Source organism: Ursus americanus, chromosome 34 (genome assembly GCF_024610735.1).
Source record: "Ursus americanus isolate L20-20 chromosome 34, mUrsAme1.1.p, whole genome shotgun sequence".
Taxonomy (NCBI): Eukaryota; Metazoa; Chordata; class Mammalia; order Carnivora; family Ursidae; genus Ursus; species Ursus americanus.
In genome coordinates, this window is record NC_142160.1 from 5,106,627 (window position 1) to 5,127,068 (window position 20,442).

At 46.5% G+C, this 20,442-nt stretch overlaps 1 protein-coding gene across 1 annotated transcript; it reads left to right on the top strand.

The window, feature by feature from the left end:
• The first annotated feature begins 10,453 nt into the window (after positions 1-10,453).
• LOC123776428 (spermatogenesis-associated protein 31E1-like) lies at positions 10,454-16,422 on the top strand. Its single transcript, XM_087858802.1, has 4 exons — positions 10,454-10,639; positions 11,364-11,424; positions 11,973-12,033; positions 12,444-16,422. The coding sequence occupies exons 1-4, from the start codon at positions 10,454-10,456 to the stop codon at positions 16,393-16,395; spliced, it is 4,260 nt and encodes a 1,419-aa protein (XP_087714928.1). The 3' UTR covers positions 16,396-16,422.
• The last annotated feature ends 4,020 nt before the right edge of the window (positions 16,423-20,442 follow it).

Genomic DNA, 20,442 nt, shown 5'->3' on the forward strand with positions numbered 1-20,442 from the left:
AATCTATTAAACTTGCCAGACGAAGATGCTTACAGTCTTCAATGTCTGCATAACAATGAAGTATCATGAATACATCTGGGCTTCTAATCTATGTCCTTGCCTATCAATTATGATATACAAGAGTATCTCACTGCTGCTTCTAATGATGTTAAAACGAAATAAGGATTATTTGCCTGGCTCAAGGGATTAATATTTAGAACTTTGCTTTGTTTACAAACAAACTAAAAAACACATTTTCTAAATTTACGAATTAAACTGATGTAGAGACATGTTTGTATTCTGTATCCTCTGTCCTCTATTTACCTATAAGTACAGTGATTCTCCTTTGTGCTCCTATCCTCAGGCACTCTTAATTGGTTTACTGTAAAGAGTGTTTCTTCTGCAGGAACACATACTCATTATTTATTTGGACTTCACATAAAATGATTGCTATCCCTGACCCGGTGGTCCCAAACCACTCATGTGTGTCTAGAATGTTCTGTGCCTAGTGATGCTGTCGTATGATTGGGGAAACCAGCCCTCCTTCACTGTTTATTATGTGACATTCAGACCTCTCAGACTCCTCTGCTTCATTACTTTAGTCCTATTAACAACACATCCCATTAAAGCAGAAAGACACACAATGGGATTCAGATAAAAGAGGCCAAGCTTAACCAAGAGACTGGTTCTTTACCCCTCCATTTGTTTGCAATGTTCAGCTTATCTAATTTACAACTGGAAAGGAGTGGAATGACTCACTAAGAGCAGAAGTAAGTGGAGAAGAAAAGTTAATTAGTTAGAGCAAGGGTACAACAACTAGTATTAGGTCGGCCATCTGTGTGGGAGAATAGAATATGAACCCCTACAGGAGGTTTCTCTAACAGAGGTGATGCTGTCCGAGGAGGAGCAGAGAACTCTAGAATTGACATGCCTCTGTGAGGCCCACTATGTGACATTCCTTTACCCAAACTTCTTTCTATCTTACTAGAACCTCTCACTGCCCAGCATGGTTGCCTGCTTAGTCCCATGGCCACAGTAAACCTTCTGGAAAGGGAATAACTTTCCAGTTGGAACATCAGTATTCTTCGCTCTCCTTATGCCCCCCCCTCCAGGTCCCTGACTCATGCCTAGGTACCTTTGTGCTTGAATGGCTCTCACTGACAACTTGACCTTCCTTTGCTCCTGTCAAGACTCCTCCAGCCCCCCTAAATAGAGACAAAGAGCGTTCAATGACAGTTGCAAAAAGACCCATCAAAAATAGAGCCCAAGTCACTATTAGACGGCTCCTTGCAAACCAAAGAATTAGCTATTCTCGAAATCAAAACTCACAGTAGAAGCCAGACCTCCCAAAACCAAGGAAACTCCTTGACCGACAAATATACTAAGACAGACATTTTCCGAGGAAACTCTTCCTCTTTCACCACACACTGTCCCCTGCTCAGCCTTCTGTAGAGACTGAAACTTAACGGACCTAACACACAGCAGCTGCTAACACCTGAGGCTGAGAAGCTGCTAACACCTGAGGCTGAGAAGAATGAGGCAGGATGCTTCACCACTCAAATGGGTTTTGGAGACACCCAAATTGGCCATTGGGTCTCTTCCTTGGTCCTTCACCCAAAATTTAGTCCACAGCCTTCATAAGATACACGTCAGTGCAAAGGAAATCTCAAAGATCTTCACAAATATTGGTGGCAATGATGATAACTAGCTCTTTTGCACAACCAGAAATAGGGACCATGTGTTCTTATTTCTGTGCTTTTGTCTGATGCGTGGCTGAAGTTTTAGAATTAAAGCTCTCTATTTGTGTCTGTCTGTATGTTTTTGTGTCTACAAATATGTAATAGTTTCCTACCTTTGGATGGTATTACAAAATTACACCACAAATTCCTTAAAAGGACTTCTATTCTGATTGCTTTAAAGATAAATAAACACTTACACAATAATGGAACAGTTCTAAAATGCTCAGAAATTTGGGAAATTCAACTTCCAATACTTTCATATGCTTTAAAAAATATTCTTATAGAAACTAACTCAAAGATTTTCAAAATTCAAGTTTACATAATTCAGGTAAGTCTTTGGCAAACAGGACTAGTTTGATATTGTTGGTTGAAAAAAACAGCAACGTTTTTAGCATCATACTTTCTTATTCTATTTGGGTATATTCTTCCTAACTTACAAAGGTTTCCTGATTAAATAAACTCGCCTGTAGCTACCAGTTGTTTCAGATTATTAAAAATGTGAATTTTTCCTTAACCAAATTGAACCATTCTTCCAACCAACCTTATTTCAACAGTACTTATGATTTGTAATATAAAAATAGTTCCTAAGCTCTTTAGGTAACTTAAAACCTTAAACTTATGCTAAATTGAGTTAATAGTATTCTTTAGATACCCAGGTCACTTATAAATAAAATACTGAAACTAAGCATAATTGTAATTCTATATACACTTTGTTTCTAATTTTTACATGGTACAGAGAGGCGACAGCCTCTTTACTCTCCATAACATTTTATATTAGTATTTCTCTTTCTCATTTATAGCACCCATCTTTTCAGATGCCTGATTTCCAGGTATCTCAAACAACTGATCTGAGAACTGAGGTCAAGAGATGCACCATTAATTTATTTAAGAGATGATTTCATAATTAAGCATAATTAAGGAACATATTGAACCCTTATGATTTTAGGGATAATTTTAGAACACTAGCAAAGTTGCAGAATATTGCACACAATTTCTCTACCAAGTTCCCAATTTCCCCTAATGCTTCTATTTTAGCTCCTAACTAATGGTAGAATTTATAATTCCTTCCTTATATTTTTGTGGTTGCCCTAGAATTTACAATATGTATTTTTAAATAATGTAAAGCCACCGTGAAATAACACTACACCCCTTCATGTGTAGTGCAAGGACCTTATAACAGAGTATTGCCAATTCTTTCCTTCATCCCTGTGACATCACTGTCATTCATTTCACGTATCCATGTGCTATGACTAGGTAACACATTGTTACTATTGTCACTTTAAACAGTTACCTTTTAGGGGCTCCTGGGTAACGCCCCTGGTTTGTTAGGAATCCAACTCTTGATTTTGGCTCGGGTCACGGTCTCAGGGTTGTGAGATCAAGCCCCACATCAGGCTCCGCACTCAGCTCAGAGTCTGCTTGAGATTCTCTCCCTCCCTTTCTCTCTGCCCCTTCCCCTACTCTCTCTCTCTCTCTCTAAATAAACAAACAAACAAATAAATAAATAAATACATCTTTCTAAAAAATAAAGATAAACAGTTACCTTTTAGAAATCAGTTAAGAGGGGCGACTGGATGGTTCAGTCGGCTAAGCATCTGTCTCCCACTCAGGTCATGATCTCCGGGTCCTGGGATTGATCGAGCCCCACATCGGGTTCCCTGCCCAGCAGGGGGACTGCTTCTTCCTTCTTCCTCTGCCTCTCCTCACCACTCATGCGCTCTCTCTCTCTCTCTCTAATAAATAAATAAAATCTTGAAAAAAAAAAAGAAATCAATTAAGAATCAGAAAACTCAAGGTTCCCATTCTGCCTTCATTCATTCCTCCCTAGAAGCTCCCCCCCCCAGGTAGATCCAGCATTCTGATCTCTATCAGTTGCACCATGTTTAATGTTTGCGGTAACACGTGCCAGACGTTTCAAACTTCTCTAGTGTCCTTGTTTTTGTCTCCCCTCTTGACTTTGGGCTTCCCTGAGTATTCCTCCCAGAGACAGTCTTTGTCTTGCAGGGCTTTTGGCTGTAACCCACTCTTAAGTAGCCTGGAGATCTGTAGGTGTCAGAGTAGATTGTCAGGGAGAGCAAGCTTTCTATAACCTGCCAGGAAGTCCCCGTCTATAGTGGGCCTCTGTCTGGGGCTGTGGCCTTCACAAGCTTTTGTAACTCTGCTGCACGGATATACCTCTCTGCCTGTGCCCCTGCTCTTTGCTCTAACTGCAGCATTCCCAGTCTATTTTTTGAGGCTCTATCCCCTGTTGATATGTTTCACCCACTCATCCTCTCCCATGAAAAAGGAAGGATGCAGGAGGCTGAAGTGGGGGACGATCTATCCCCTGACTGGGATAAGATTTCAGAATTGCATTCTGGCCACGTTCTTTCTCTCGGAGCGCACACTTCTGTTCTATAGAAAGCTCTGCACATATTTCCAAATAATTCTTATGCCCCCACTACCTTCTCCTTTCATTCACTCCCTTCCAAAGCCACCAGGGCACCTTTCTCCATCCTCACCATGGGAACCTACAGGGGTACTGACAGGGAACCCCCCAAAACTCTAGCCTCCTGGGTTTTCCCAACTAGTCACACCCAGCCTCCAGCAATTTGTCAAAAGAATCATTTACGTCTCCCTACCAGTCTGTGGCTACAGTGGTGCCTGCTACAGATCTCAGGAAGCAGCAAGCAGGTCTCAGTTCTTACCTCTCTGGATGTGCCTGCCTCTCCAAACTTCAGGGTGGCAATTAGCCTTGAAGCCTTGGTTCTCTGATGAGTCCAAGAAAAGCTACTGATTTCCAATTTGTCCAGATTTTGCTTATTGTAAGGCTGAAAGTGATGACTTCTGTAAGTTGCTTCCCTTGATGTTAACATCTTCTGTAACCATGGTATGTCTGTAATGCTGAGAAATGAACATCGGTACTACATGGTTAGCTACAGATTTTATTCTGATTTCACCAGTTTTTCCCACTAATGTCCTTTGTCTCTCCCAGAATCCAAATAAGGATAATACATGGAATTTAGTTATATATAAGCTTACTCATCCTCAATCTGCGATACTCCCATAGCTCCTTCTTGTTTTTCAGGACATTTTCACATTTGAAGTTCTCTCATTTTGGATTTTTCTGATATTTTCTGTTAATTAGATAGGGGTTATGGTTTGGGGGAAGTATAGCACCCAAGGTGAGTCCCCTTTCTATGCGTCGTATCAGGACATACATGACAACAACATGACTAATCACTGGAGATGTTAGCTTCATCACTTGGTTTAAGTGGCACCTGCCAGATTTCTCTGCTGAAAAGTTATATATTTTTTTTCTCAAATCTTTATCAGTTAGATAAAGTCACTAAATTCAGTGCCCAATCAAGGAGAAGGGAATTAAACTCTACCTCTTGGGGGCAGGAATATCTGCATATTAAGAATAATTTTTCTGTTATTTATTTTTTCATATGGACTCACGGACATTTATTTTGTTCTTTGGAATTTGATCCAACACTACTTGCTTGTTTGTGTTGTTGCTCAATTTGTTAAAATTTTCTGGTTTAATCTTTGTTTGAGCTTATAACTTATTCAGTCTGTGTCTGCCCTAAGTAAAGTAATGCTGAGCTCTTACTTCTACCTGTGAGTGCCTGTCACTCTCTAGATTTCATGTTGCTTGTTTTCCCGTAACATCAGTTCTCTGCTGGGTTCACAAAAAGTAATTAATTTCCAGCAATGCTCTTTCCAGCTCTCTATTTCTCTGAAGTCATTTGCTAGACTGATATCTGTCAAAAACACCTTTCCATTTATCCATAAAAATGTCTCCAAAAAGTGTCTGATAAATCATGATCCGAGAGCTCACATGAGAATAATGGGTGTATAATTACAATATGAGTTCTGACTCATTGGTTCTATGTGCTTTGAAATGTTTTGATCCAGGCTGGTGCCATTAAAGAAGATAAAAATAGAGAGAATATTTCTTAATGTCGCTTCAATTCTCTCCCTTTGCACCACTCCCATTTGTCCCTCACTTACAGAACCTATTACACACACAAAGCCCATGACTCGGCTTGTTTTATATCCATACTATCCATCATGCTCTTTGGCCTTACAGCAATAGACTCTCTCCCTACTTTGTCCTCAGTGGAGAATATAGTAAATTATCAAAAACAGAAAGCTCACATTACTCCCATAAAGTGTAGTTAACAAGCAGGGGGAATGTTCATGCAACACCCCCATCAATCAGCCCCCGTGCCGAAGCAGAGCAGTAAATATCAATGGTAAAAAATAAATAAACAAATAAAGGCTCTTAAAATGGGCACACCTCCCAGGATCTTAGAAAGAAATGCAACATGCATTTAGGACTCAGAGACGTTTAAAGGTTAGAACAGGTCAGGAAGAGTAAAACTAATACCATTTCACAGATTTGAGCAATTGCCTTGGGAAGAATCCATTACATAAAACACCTGTTAGATGCTGAGGAAGTCATATGGAAATGGACTATCTTGTCTGATAAAACACTCTAAAAATGTATTCTGGAAAGGGATGCAAGATGGCGGCGAAGGAAGATCCTGAATTCATCTTCTCCCATAGACACACCAAATCTACAACTACGTGTGGATCATTTCCCTGTGAAAAAGATCTGAAATCTGGATGACAACCAAAGGATGAAAGAACCTCATAGAGACAGGTAGGAGAGGCAGAGATGCGGTCTTCACAAAAAACTCAACCCCCAGAGCCCCAACACTATAGGGAAGGCTCTCACCAGTCTGGTGCTTCTTCTGGAAGAGTGAGGGGTTGGTGCCTCACATCAGGCACTCCAGCCCTTGCGATCTGCACCAGACAGATGAGCTCCCCAAAGATGCCTGGCTTAGAAAACCAAGATGGATGAGGGATCCGAAGTACTATAAGAAACTGAGATTCTCCTTCTAAAGGGCTCATGCTTGGTCTCGCTCACCCTGGGATTCTGTTCAAAAGCACTGATTTTTAAAGTGCCTGGACTGTATGGCAAGGAAGTTCATTTGTTCATCTGAGGGTATCTGCCCAAGGGACAGGGGAGAGTCAGGGGTCTCTCTGGAGACAAAGGTCCTGGAAGACAGCATTTGTGTGCTGTCCACCTACCCTGCTAGCACAGGTAGGCCCACTGAGACACAGTACCTTCCTGCTGCCTCACTGGGAAGGGTGGGGGCAAGCAGTCACACCACTGTCCCACTGCCTTGCTGAGGCGAGAGAGAGCAGGTGGTAGCAGCAATTCTTTACTCCCTGGTTAGGGCAGGCTACTGTGAACAGTCATGACATTTCCTGCCCCCAACCTAGGGCCTGGGACAGGGCACTCTCTTGCAGCATTGCTGAAATCCATAAGCGCATGCAGTCAATGCATTTTGCTGTTCTCTTTCTGAAGCCAGAGAACATGCCTTGCCCCCAACACATACCAGCTGCCCTGCCAAAGTCAGTAGGCATGAGCAAACCACACAGGGGATGCCCCTTGTTTGCCTGGCTCTGGTGGCCAAGGGGGCTGGCGTTCCTGAGCTCCAAGGAACTATAACAAATGCAAAGACACTTCTTGGCAGGCCAATACCCTCAGGGCACCACACAGACAGCAGGCTGACACAACCTTAGTCTTCCTGTGCAAAAGGCCTATTTACTTATCCTGGAGCTTCAACCTGACGGACAAGCTTCAGGTCTCCTAGACATCTAGAGGTTACATAGGTGCTCCCGGGAATGTAAGTGGAGAGAAACCATCCTTGTGCACCCCTTGGCCTCACTACAGCTCTACCAAACATCCCAGAAGGGAGCTTATACACTTATCTGGAGCCCTGATGTTTGAAACTGTCACCCAGGGACACCTTCAGATCTCCCAATCTGGAGTCCAGCTGGGTTTATGACTGTCACCCCACAGGACTATGTATATTTGCACACTTTAAAAGCTTCTGCCTGAAAGTCTAACTTCCAATCTGTCTAAAACTAAGTGTTAAATAAGATCCCTCTCCTTGGAACATTGACAGATTTTGGCACACCCTCAACAATGGGGACATATCAAAAATCAATCAGACCGTTTAGACAATCACAAAGGTTAGGAGACAACCAAGAGCTAGGACAAGGGCAGCAAGAAATTTTATCTCCTACACATGGCAACTCTTCAACACTAAAAGAAGTAGTTGTTTTGCCAAATATATAGAAACACAGAAAGTCAAGGAAAATGAGGAAATAGAAATGTGTTCCAAATAAGAGAATAAGATAAAACTTCAGAAAAACCTTAATGATATGGAGATAAGTAATCTACATGTAATGAATTCAATTTGATGGTCATAAAGATGCCCATGGAACTTGGGAGAAGAACGGGTGAGCACAGTAAGAACTTCACCAGGAGCAGGAAGTATGAGAAAGTACCAACCAGAAGTGACAGAGATGAAGAATACAATAATTACACTGAAAAGCACAATAAAGGGGTTCACCATTAGACTAGATGAAACAGAAGATAGGGTCTGTGAGGTAGAAGACAAATCATTGAAATTCACCCATGAAGAGCACCAAAAAGAAAAATGAATTTAAAATGTTGAAGATAATTTAAGAAATTTATGTGACAACATCGAGCAGAATAATGTTCAAATTAAAGAGGTCCCAAAGGGAGAGGAGAGAGAGAAAGGTGCAGAAAACTTATTTGAAGAAATAATGGCTGAAAACTTTCCTAACCTGGAGAAGAAAACACACATCCAGGTCCAGGAAGCAAAGGGAGCTTCAAATTAACAAACACACACACACACACACACACACACACACACACAAAATGCTTGAAGAGACCAACATCAAGACACATTATAATCTGAATGTCGAAAGTTAAAGATAGCGAATATAAAAAACAGCAAAAGAAAAGTGATTTATTATGTTCCAGGAAAATGTACCCATTAGGCTATCAGCAGATTATTCGGCACAAATTTCGCAGGCCAGAAGAGGGTAGCGTGACATATTCAAAGTGCAGAAAGAGGGGCACCTGGTGGCACAATTGGTTAAGTGTCTGACTCTTGGTCTCAGCTCAGGTCATGATCTCAGGGTCCAGCTCCATGCTCAGCCTGCCTGGATTTCTCTGTCATCACCCACCCCCCTCAAATACATAAATCTTAAAAAAAAAAAAAAAAAAAGAAAAAGAAAAGAAAAAGAAATGTTGGCTGACTGCCTGACCTGCCTTTCTTTCCAAAGTGCAAAAAGAAAAACTTCCAACCAAGAATACTCTATCCAGCAAGGTTATCATTCAGAATTAATAAGGAGATTAAGAATTTTCCAAATAAGCAACTAAAGGAGTTGATTACCAAGAAACTGGCCTTATAAGAGACGTTTAAGGGACTTATTTAAACTAAAAAGAAATGGCATAATTAACAAGAAAATACATAAAAATAAAATCTTAATGGCAAAAGTAATATACGGTATATGTATAGCAAAGGTAGTGGATAAATCATTTATAAAGCTCGCATGAAGACAAAAATAGTAAAATTAACTAAAATACAATGATTAGCTAAAAATTCATAAAATAAAAAGGTCTATGTGACATCAAAAACATTAAACATGTGGGGAAAGAAGTGAAAATGCAGCATTTTGAAATACGTTCCCATTTAAGTTACTAGCAACCTAAAACAGACTGTTACATACATACGGGGCTACATGTGACCCTCGCGGTAACAACAGGAAAAAAAAAATTGTGGTAAATAGATAAAAGAAAATGAGAGGGGAATCCAAACATAGCACTAAAGAAAGGCATCACACCACAAGGGAAGAGAAAAAAAGAAAAAGAAAAAAAGAACAGAGAAGCAACTACAAAAAAGAGCCAGGAAGGAAACAAAATGGCAATAGGACGTACGTATTCATAATTACCTTAATGTAAATGCACTAAATTCTCCAACCAAAAGACATGGAGCAGTGGGGTGGATAAAAACCAAGGTTCTTCTATCCACTGCCTATAAAAGACTCATTTCAGAAACAAGGACATGCACAGACTAAATGTGAAAGGACGGGCAAAGATGTGCCATGCTCATGGAAACGAAAAGAAAGTTGGTGTAGTTGCACTCTCATCAGACAAGAGACTTCAAAACAAAGACCATAACAGAAAACAAAGAAGAGCATTACATAATGATAAAAGGGGCAGTCCAGCAAGAGAGTGTAACACAAATAGAAGCACCAAAATATATAAATATTTACAGACCTAAAGAGGGAAATGGACAACCATAACTAATAGTATAAGACTTCAACACTCCATTTACATCAATGGATAGGTCATCCACACAGAAAATCAGTAAGAAAACATTGGCCTTAATTATTGGGGTGAATGGATAAAGATGTCTCTCTCTCTCTCTCTCTCTCTCTCTATCTCACACACACACACACACACTTGAATACTATTCAGCCATAGAAAATAATGAAATCTTGACAGTTGTGATAATGTGGATAATGTTGAGAATACTATGTTAATAAGAGAAAGGTAAATACCACATGATTTCTCTTATATGCGGAATCAAAAACAAAACAAAACTCAGATTCATAGATACAGAGAAGACGTTGGTGTCTGCTAAGGGGAGGAACTCCCTGCAGGGTGGGTGGTGGGGGAGGGGCTGTGGTCCAGCCCCCTCCTCTTCTGTCCCCTCCCCCTCCCTCAGGAGCCCTTTGTGACCAGACCACAGCTCTGTGATGTGGGCCAGGGCTTGTGTCCGCCAAGTACACGCCCAGGGCTCAGTTGCCTGAGGGAAGCAGTGCGATCTGGCACTAATGCATTTTAGAGGAAAGAGATGGAGAATTACCTCTTCCCTCAGAAATGCATTACTGGTGGTTGGCTGAGCTCCAGTCTCTGTTCCTGGGCAATTAATATCATCCTTGCCCTCCTGTGTGGACTGGGGCTCTTTTTTCTATTACTCTCCTACTTCCAGCCTGATGCATCCTTACCACCACGGACGAAACACAGAAACAGCAGGAAGGTAAGGAACCCTTGGCCCAGACCCAGCAGGGAATGATTCTATCTTCTTTTCTGTAACTATTTCCATTTTCCTGAATCACTGGAGAGACTCCTGAGATAGGAACGAATAGAACACCGTCCATCAAGGGACAAGCCAGACTAGGCAGGGGTTAGAGGGGCATAAGGATTTCTACCCAAAGATCTCAGGCCAGGGGTCCAGGTGTGGTGGAGAGCTCCAGGACAACGTCCCAAACACAGTGACCAGTGGCCGAGGACCAGAAACTACCAGAAGCTAAGAGCGGCATCTCTAGCAGAGGTCAGGCCCCCGAGCACAGGTTCACCAGCCACCTTCCCGGGGCAGGTGTCTCAGGGAATGTTCCTCTGTCGGGGCTGATTGAGGGCAGTGCTGAGCCAGAGGCCCCGAGCAGCGGCTGGAGTGGGGCTCTGGCCTCGGGAAGCGGGGTCCTACGTGAAGCAGCTCAGAGGCACCCACAGGTCCGGGAATGTGTGTGTTTCTTGAGCAGAGTAATAGTGACAAATTTCTCACGTAGAAAATCCTTCTGTACATTCTTCAAAGAAGGAAAACTGAAAACACTTTTATCCATTTTGAAAAGGAAATGAGTAAAACAAAGGAAAACCACAGCCCCCCCTTAGTGAAATGTAGGAAGTCACCTTGTTCACCAGCAGCAGCGAGCATCTGCTGCTGGGGGTGGGGGTCCCAGCCTCCCCGTGTTCTCTCATCTCAGCCTCAAGTGGAGCCATGGAGACGGAGAAGCAGCAGCAAGAAGAAAAACCAAACTCTGAAAGGTGAGCACCTGCCAGTCAGCCCTGAGCGCCCCGGTTCCTCCGTCCCCCCTGCTCCGAGGGCCCAGCTCCACTGTCTCCAGGACACCAGGGTCTGAGCCTGTCCCTCAGGAAACGGAGCCCTGGAGGGGGGAGGGGGGGGCTCCCGGGAGGACGAGCGGAACCCGGACGCTCCCCAGATTCTGGGCCAGAACGAAGCCCCAAGGTGCTGGAAACGGGTGTCACCCAGCAGGAGCCACAGGGCCTTTTCGGGGAGGTGGGACCTCCGGCTCCAACTGTGGACAAGTTGTCCAACTTCACTCCTCTGTGAGGAGGCGACCCGCTCCTTTCTCCCCCAGCAAGGACATGAATGGGGAAGCACTTTGTAAAGGACAAAGCGATCCCCATCATGAGCCTTGTCATCACTGTGAGGGCACGTGGCCCTGGACAGTGATGTTTGGGGCTCCCGAGTCTAATCCCCCAAAGGTCTCCCCTAAAGGGACATTGCACCCAGCCTCCTGTAGGACCCCTGGGCCCCCGCCTTCATCTGTGACCCAGTCTCCTGTTTCCAGCTTGCAGAAATTTCCAGAAAGAACTGAAAGAGGTTCACAGCTTGGTTTCCCTTCTGCAAAGGTAAATAATCTTCCCCCTTCTCTCCTGGGTGGTTCTCCTAGAGTCTATGGTGTGACCCCAGGGCTGCAGGCACCCTGGGGCTGTTCTGGGGGGCTGGGTGGAGCCATGGGGACAGAGTGTGGCTGAAGCCCTGGGGTGAGGGACAGCAGGAGCATTGTGAAGTGGGTGTGGGGGCTGGGAGGAGCCATGGGAACAGAGTGTGGCTGAAGCCCTGGGGTGAGGGACAGCAGGAGCATTGTGAAGTGGGTGTGGGGGCTGGGAGGAGCCATGGGAACAGAGTGTGGCTGAAGCCCTGGGGTGAGGGACAGTGGGAGCATTGTGAAGTGGGTGTGGGGGCGTGGCCAGCTGTGGGGCCCACCCTCCTGGCCCTGCTGCTCCTGGCTGCAGCTCATACCTCCTGTCCCCCGCAGCCATCTGGGGAGGCTCGCTGACCAGGGGGGCTTTCATCAGCTCTTACATCAAGCAGCCACTGGGCACGTGTGCAAAGCAGCGCCTGCTGGAGCCCATCAACCATGCAGGGAGCCTGTGGAAGATGCTACTCCCACCGTGGCCCCGTCACCTTCCCCCGCTCCTCTGACAGGAGGCCTTCCACCTCTGGCCTCCCCCCTGCCAGCAGGACCTCAAGAAGACAAATCTAACTTAAAGAAAATCCTACTGGACACAGTCAGAAAGAGCTTACTTCCATGTAATTCCTATTTGGCATCTCTCATTCCATCCATCTCAGGCCTTGGCCATGCAAGCTACCCCATTTTATCCTTTTCCTGGTGGTGGGAAAGTACCAAGTCCTTGTTCTTGCCTAGCTCATTACAGCACAAGTGCCAGCAAGAACACGTGTCCTGCCATGCACCAGAGGCCTCGTTCTGGGGTGGCCTTACAAAGCAGATAGAGACTCTTAACCCCTCATTTGTCAATCCGGATGTCCAGAAGCTGCTTGAGATACTAATCACCAAAAGGGTAGAACTGAAGACTTGGAAGGAGAAGGAAAAGGGTGGGTCAGTTGTCAAACAGTGGTGCCCAGATGACCACATGAGCTCTTTGGGGACTATGCAGAAGTTGCTGGGTGCTAAGCAGACCACCGCCACCCCTCAATCCTTCTGGAACATGAACAACAAACCAGAGCAGCTGGCTGGTCCTCAGCCATTCTCATCCCCCAAGGTCTTGGAAGACCGCTTGAAGCAGAAATGCAGCCAGCTCTTCTGGGGTCTCCCCTCTCTGCACAGTGAGTCCCTGGTGGCCACTGCCTTGGTCTCTAGTCGCTCTTCTTCACTACAGATTCCCTCTGTTTTATTCAACGGGATCTCTAATAGCTTGCCAGTTCTAATCCAGGATCAAATATCTTCACGGTTTTCCCACACCCCACCCTTGTTCTGCTGTGGAATGCAACCCCAACCCTCGACACTAAACTTGCCCCAGCCCCAGGCCCACCTTGCACCCTCTGTCCCAATCAGACCACCTTCTCTCCCATCCCAGAGGAGGACCTGTGGGGTACCTTGCCCTTCATCCCAGAAGAAGACACGATTCTTCATCCCAAAAGAAATTCAACAACTGGAATGGCCCTTGTTGCCAAAGCAACAAGAAAGGGGGAAGACTTTACCTGCTATGATGAAAAGATCTCCGAAATTCTTTAGCGAAGAGCCTCCCCAGCTTCTGGAGGACAACCAGGCCTTCCAGGCTGACAGGTCAGTTTCCACCTTTCAGGGGGACTTTATCGTCTTTAATCTCCAGAAGCAACAACTTCAAAGGAGGCTCAACAGGGATAAACAGCAAGGCAACCTGCCCCACAGGATTCAACTGTCTCTGGAACTGATATGGCCTCAGGATGAATTCCCAAGGGTGAGTCATGCACAGGGAAAGCAGAGGCTTTCAAGGCCCTTTGTGTTTAAAGGCAAAAGCAGCCAGGCTACACGGAGGACCAGGTCCAGGTACCCTAGAAATTCCCATAGGAAGGGTCAAGCAAGATCCCAACTAGAGAAGAACTTCGGTAAGGGTCTACGGCAATGTCTAAAGAGGACCCCAACAGATCTCTCCAGGGTCTCAGCCAGGTACCCAGTGAAGTTTCTAGGAACCAACTCTGAGAAGGAGTTACAAAGACCCTTGATAAGGACCTTGAAGAGTGACCCAGGAAAATGCTTAGCCAGGGGCCCAGGTAAGAAACATCTAGAAAAAATCTTAAAGGTTCATTTGCACAGGAAATGGGGACAGATCAATGAGGGTTTGATCCCTGTGAGTGTGCGTCGATCCTGGTTTATGGCCAACCATGCTTTGCCCAAGTCCCACCCTCACATGGAAATCAGAAATCTAGCATCCTCGAACGATCAGAAACCCAGCGTAAACACCTCCCGTGAGCTGTCCTTCCTTAGTCCTTACACTCAACAGAGGCTGGAAACACACATCATAAGGTTTCGGGTGAGGCATAGGTGGGACCTCCCTCTCCAAGGCTCTGAGCCCATAGATCTCAAGCTATGTGAAACTCAACCCTTGTCCCTTTCCCAGTCCCCCTTTCCCTGCTCAGCCACCTTTGTATCTGGGGCCCACTCGAAAGCCAAGTTCTACAAGTTCTTAGGAAAACCTCAGCCCCATCCAGGAGGGAAGGGGATAACAGAAGAGTCCATTCCCACCTCAGGGAGTCCCCTGCCTGTTCCCTCACCCACACGTGAGGAAATCCAGCAGGCCCTGGGAGGGACCTCACCTGGTGATGGCCATGAGTCCTCGGAGACCCCTTTATCAGGACAGGAAGGCAGATCACCTTCTCGGACCTCCACACTCAGCCTAATAAACAGAACCCCACAGAGCAAGACTGTTATGGGGGCCAAGAAAGACAACTTGGAACCAAGTCAAAGTTTAGTAATGGCCAGGAATGAGCTAAAGGAGGAGAGTGGGGGTCGGGCCTCACCAGACAAGGTAGCAATACTGGAAATGAAGTTCAAGTCCCAACCTCCAAGGGCTAAAGTGGCCATGGAGGCGATGGAGGTTGAGAAGACCCCTGCTTGGAAAGTCATCTTAAGACCCAGTGTTCTGGCGAACAACCAAACCATTTATGTGGATCTGAGGAGATCAGGATCTCCAAGCACTCGTAAAAGCCCCTCACCACCTACAGAGTTGCTTGCCCAAGATCCAAAGGAGCCAAGCCTTAAAACAAAGGTTAGTAAGTTTGAGGTCCAAGAGAAGGCAGAGTCAGAGAACCAGCCTCAAGGCCATACCACTGGTGTGCTACTTCAAGATTCTCCCAGGGACATCCTCCTTCCAGACTTTGCCACTGGCATGTTTGTCCAAGACCGTGACACCAATGTGATCCTGCAAGACACTCAAACTAATGCTCTCCTTGCTGCAGACACCCTCACCACTTACAAGTCACCCTTCTGTTCCCAGAGGGAACGAGCCAGTGGAGATACACCAGCTTCCCCGGTGCCACATGACCTTAGATCAAGTGGACCGAGCAGTGAGGGGCAGCAGGAGCCCAGCGTACCAAAAGTTGAGGAGCCATGTGAAAGCCAGAACAAGAGTGACTCCACTGATGAGACAGAGGACCAGAAGAGTCCCAGACCAGAAAAGCATGAAGAAGGGTTTGCAGAACCATCAGGAATCAGGGCTTCCCAAGCTAGTGGGACAGGCCACCCTCCCCAGGTCAGAGGAACAGGAGAGAGCTTTGGGAGCAAATACCTCCAGCTCATGCCAGCCAGACAGATTTTTCCAGAAAGCCACTTTAGAAAAAGGATGAGGAACTTCCTACAGTACCTTAATCTCAATAGAAAAGGCAAAGGACTGGAAGATCCCCTTCAAAAATGCACGTCTGCATCAGCCCCTGCCCAGAGCCAGGTACCAGTCAGAAGCAGATCGGTTACGGACAGCAGGGCTGTTGAAGCTCAGACGATAGTGACAGCTGTGGGACGAATCCTGGTGGAGAAATTGGGACTTCAGCAAGGAATTCGTGCCTCAGGGATAAATCAGCACAAAGAATTCCAGGCCCCAGTACGTGGGCAGTCCTGCCACCACAGGGTTCTCTCCTCCCCAGACCAGAGGAGAGTGATGAGAGAGACAGCCTCCAATCAGGAAGCCACCCCCAAGGGTTACAGCTGCCCTAACAAGAGCCAGCGGACCAGAGACAGGGACAGCCGGTGGGAAGGCCTACCCAGGGAGCTGGGGTCCCTAGGCAGACCCAGCCAGCACAGGCCCACAGTGGCAGGTGCCTCAGGCCATGCTCACCATTACCCAACACACAGTCTTCAAAAATGTGTCCCATCCCATCAGGCAGAGTATACTTCTCAGACCTTTCCTGGTAGGAAAGTTTTCCTTCAAGAAAACATTGAGTATATACAAAGAAAGCCTATTGTTCCTCACATTAGCACATCCACTGTGTGCTAATGGAGTCTTCCTACCACAATTGTTATTGCTTCCCCCAAATATATGTTTTTTTCTCATGAGAGGTGCTGGCCTCTGTTTGTGCCCTGCTGGGGGGAAGGGAAGGATCAGGGTCTGCTCTCCCCAAGGGCCTGCTTTGGCTTCCAGAAAGGGATGGGGCCTTGGAGGGAGGGTGGTACACCCCCATCCCCTCCCACACACGCCTTCGGTTTCCGTGACATCATCATTAGGACAAGATGAACAAGACCCCAGCCCAGGATCTCTCCCTGATGAAGCTGGGTTGACATCAGCCTGGAGCCCCTCTTAGCTCAGTGTCACCCCTCTCCTTTCTCACACTCTGGAGCAGCAAGGGAGGAGCAGACTCGGTTCCAAGGGTGTGCAGGTAGGGAGCACAGAGGCCACTAGGACCAGTCTGCCCTGCCCCAGAGGAGCGACAGGCCCTGCTCACCTTCTGGGGGATGGAGGAGGGGTGTGTCTGTGAGGCAGGGGGACACTGCACCTAGGCTGGGATGCCAGGAAGGAGGCAAAGGGACTCTGTGTGCCCATACCTGGTGTGACGACCAAGGACCCGTGGTGTCCCACTGCCACCTACAGGCCCAGATAAGTCGGAGGCCCCATGGCTCTCCCCTCAGGGTCTTCACCCCACTCCAGCTGCCAGCCCAGGTGGAGAGAAGCCACCTGAGGCTCCCACACAGAGGGCCAGGCGCCCAGAGGCAGTAAGGCCTTTTGGGCAGGGAAGGTTAACTTCTGCACAATTTGATAAGCTTGCATGGGGTCGGGGCCTTGGGACAGACTTGTAGTCTATGACCTTTACTAGCATGTGTGGCCCAAAGACCACTCCCAGGGGACTGGTGGGGACTCAAAGGCCAAGAGACTGGCCTGGGTCACCTAGCAGGTCTTGCCTGGCTCCCCATCTTGGTTACCCCAGAGCCAGGAGGGAGAGGAGTCCATCAGCTAGGTTTTGTCCCACACCCGGCTGGGAGGGACCTGTCCAGAATGAGGGTGCAGTCCAGGAGGGACCCCCCTGCTCCCAGCCCAACATCATCCTTTGGGCGCCCCCCCACACATCACTCGCATGGTGGAGAGTCCCGTTCCAGGAGGGACCCCTGATCCAGATAGCAGCAGGCATGGCTCTGCCCCCACGCTGTCAAGACCCCACATGTGGGAGGGGACCCGGGGTGCAGGGCAGAGTGGGCACGGGCCTGCTCTGCCGCCGCTTCTCTCTGGAGCCAGGTCCTGCCTCTAGGCCCCCAAGGTGAGCCCAGCAGTGACAGTGCAGCCAGGACCCGGGGGAGGCGGGACCAGGACAGAGGGCGCCCCGGGCCCTCAGGAGCTCAGAAGAGGGTGACCCAGAGCAGGGTCCCTGAGTCTGGCTGCTGCTAGGTCCTCCCAGTGGCACCGGAGGTGAGTTCTGGGATCTGGGGAGCCCGAAGTGCACCCCACGCTCCTGTCGGGAGAAGTGCTACGGACAGGATGCTGGTGGAACAGCCAGAAACAGGAAGGAGCAAGTCCCTTTGCCCTTCTCCTGCCAGATGGTGCAAGGAGGCCAGAAAGGGAGAGCCCCACGCTGAGAGACCCCCAAGAGCCCTCTGACGGGGACCCACAGAGACCTCTGACGGAGACCCACACAGAGACCTCTGACGGAGACCCACACAGAGACCTCTGACGGAGACCCACAGAGACCTCTGACGGAGACCCACACAGAGACCTCTGACGGAGACCCACACAGAGACCTCTGACGGAGACCCACACAGAGACCTCTGACGGAGACCCACACAGAGACCTCTGACGGAGACCCACAGAGACCTCTGACGGAGACCCACACAGAGACCTCTGACGGAGACCCACACAGAGACCTCTGACGGAGACCCACACAGAGACCTCTGACGGAGACCCACACAGAGATTCCACACAGAGACCTCTCCCGGAGACCCACACCAAGATCCCACACAAAGACCTCTGACAGAGACCTCCTACAGATACTTCCCACAGAGACGTACACCAAGACTTCTTACAGAGATCCACACAAAGCCCACCCAGACCCTACACAGAGACCTTTGACGGGGGCCAACATCAAGAGCCCGCACAGATACCATATCCAGGGATCATCCACAAAGACCTCCCTCACAGATCTTACACAGAAACTGTCACAACGGCTAACACCAAGAGACTTCACAGAGACCTGTGACAGAGATCCACAGAGACTTCACACAGAGACACCTCAGAAACAGATCTGAATACAGAGACCCACACACAGATCCGCATAGTTCACACAGAGGCCTCCCAGTGCCCTGCAGACACCAAAGACAGACCTTGAACAGAGGCCTCACCTCCATTCTTAGGGGCCTGAGTAGCCACCCAGTGACAGGCCCCTGCATGGATCTGAAGCCACTTAGCAAATTGGCAGTGCAGGGGAGTATCTGCAGCTGTGCTCCCCAGAGAAAATGCTTGTGTATGTTTTAATTATGAAAAAGACGTAGATTCCCCATGTAAACCTGAAAAATCCTTTCCTTCACAGAAAATTTTCATCAGCTTGAGCTCCGACCCACAGTTTAAAGAATCAGAAACTGAAAACGAACAAAATTTTGCCATCGTCTAATGAGGGAAGAACTCTTATTTGTCCAATTTTAGTTATTGTTTAGTAAAACGGCATCAGGGGTCACATTTTTTATTTTGTTAGGGACAAGTCCCTACCCTCAAAGCAACTTCTTCACGTTGGAAATGATGTAGGGAGGCCTAGAGAAACTGGAACGCAGGACGGAATGAACCGGCCAAGAAGCGTCTGACTCACGCTGTATGGACAGCACATTATTTGGCCCAGAACAGCTTGTGTTAGGGTTGTGAGGCTTTATTTTTAAATCAAACAATTCACAGTATCAAACACATGAAGCTGTTTTAGAAACGACGCAGTTTTGGCAATATTTCTATTATATCCTCTGGCTTGCTTATATTTACTGTTAATAACATGAAATAATTACATCTTTTTGGGGGGGCTCCTTTTAAAATATGGTAATATCCTTAGATGATATCATGTATATCTCCAGAATAAGAAAAAAATCCTAATGCTCAGCTAAGGTAGCTTAAACTTCTGGACAATTCAGAAAGTTTCATATTTTGCATAATCCTAAGGAATGCTCATTTTCTAAGATTCAGGAAGTCAGGCTCTGTTTTATATTATCAGGCTAAAAAAAGGACACATTGTTTAAAATAATTTTGAAATCTTAGAAAATATTTCACTTAGTTGGTGCTTGACATATATATTACCTCAATTAAATTACTTGGGAATTGGCATTTTAACATCTGTTAAAGAAAGTATACATTTAATCAGCATTTCATTATAATAATAAAGATCTCACCATCTACCTAGTATTTTGCAAATTGGGCACTTAGCTGAGACTCCATATCTCCCACTGGTCAAAAGAATCCTGGTGCCCTTGACTTGATAAGGGTGACAACATCACAATCCTTTCTCTCAGAAGAGGGGAATGAGTTGGCGTCAGTTCTGTGGGTAGATGTGCATTTTTTTTTAATTAAGAAAAAAACATACTCAGGCAGTAAAATATTTCACGGAATCATAGCCATTAATGTTATTAATGTTATGAAATTTGTTCCCTTGGTGATACTTTCTCATGTTATTGAATTACAGAACTATGGAAAGTGGCCCTGGAGAGCCTCTAATGTCCGATCAATAGTATTTAACAACTAGGATAACTCATCACTTCCCTATAGATGCCTGCATCCACAACATTCCACAATCATAAAAAGGATACTTTCTTTTTTGGAAGTTGAAGCTATTTCTAAACCATATTTTTAGTTAGAATAAAACTAAATTCTTGTGGGGCACCTGGGTGGCACAGCGGTTAAGCGTCTGCCTTCGGCTCAGGGTGTGATCCCGGAGATCCGGGATCGAGCCCCACATCAGGCTCCTCCGCTATGAGCCTGCTTCTTCCTCTCCCACTCCCCGTGCTTGTGTTCCCTCTCTCGCTGGCTGTCTCTATCTCTGTCGAATAAATAAATAAAAAAAAAAATCTAAAAAAAAAAAAAAAAAAA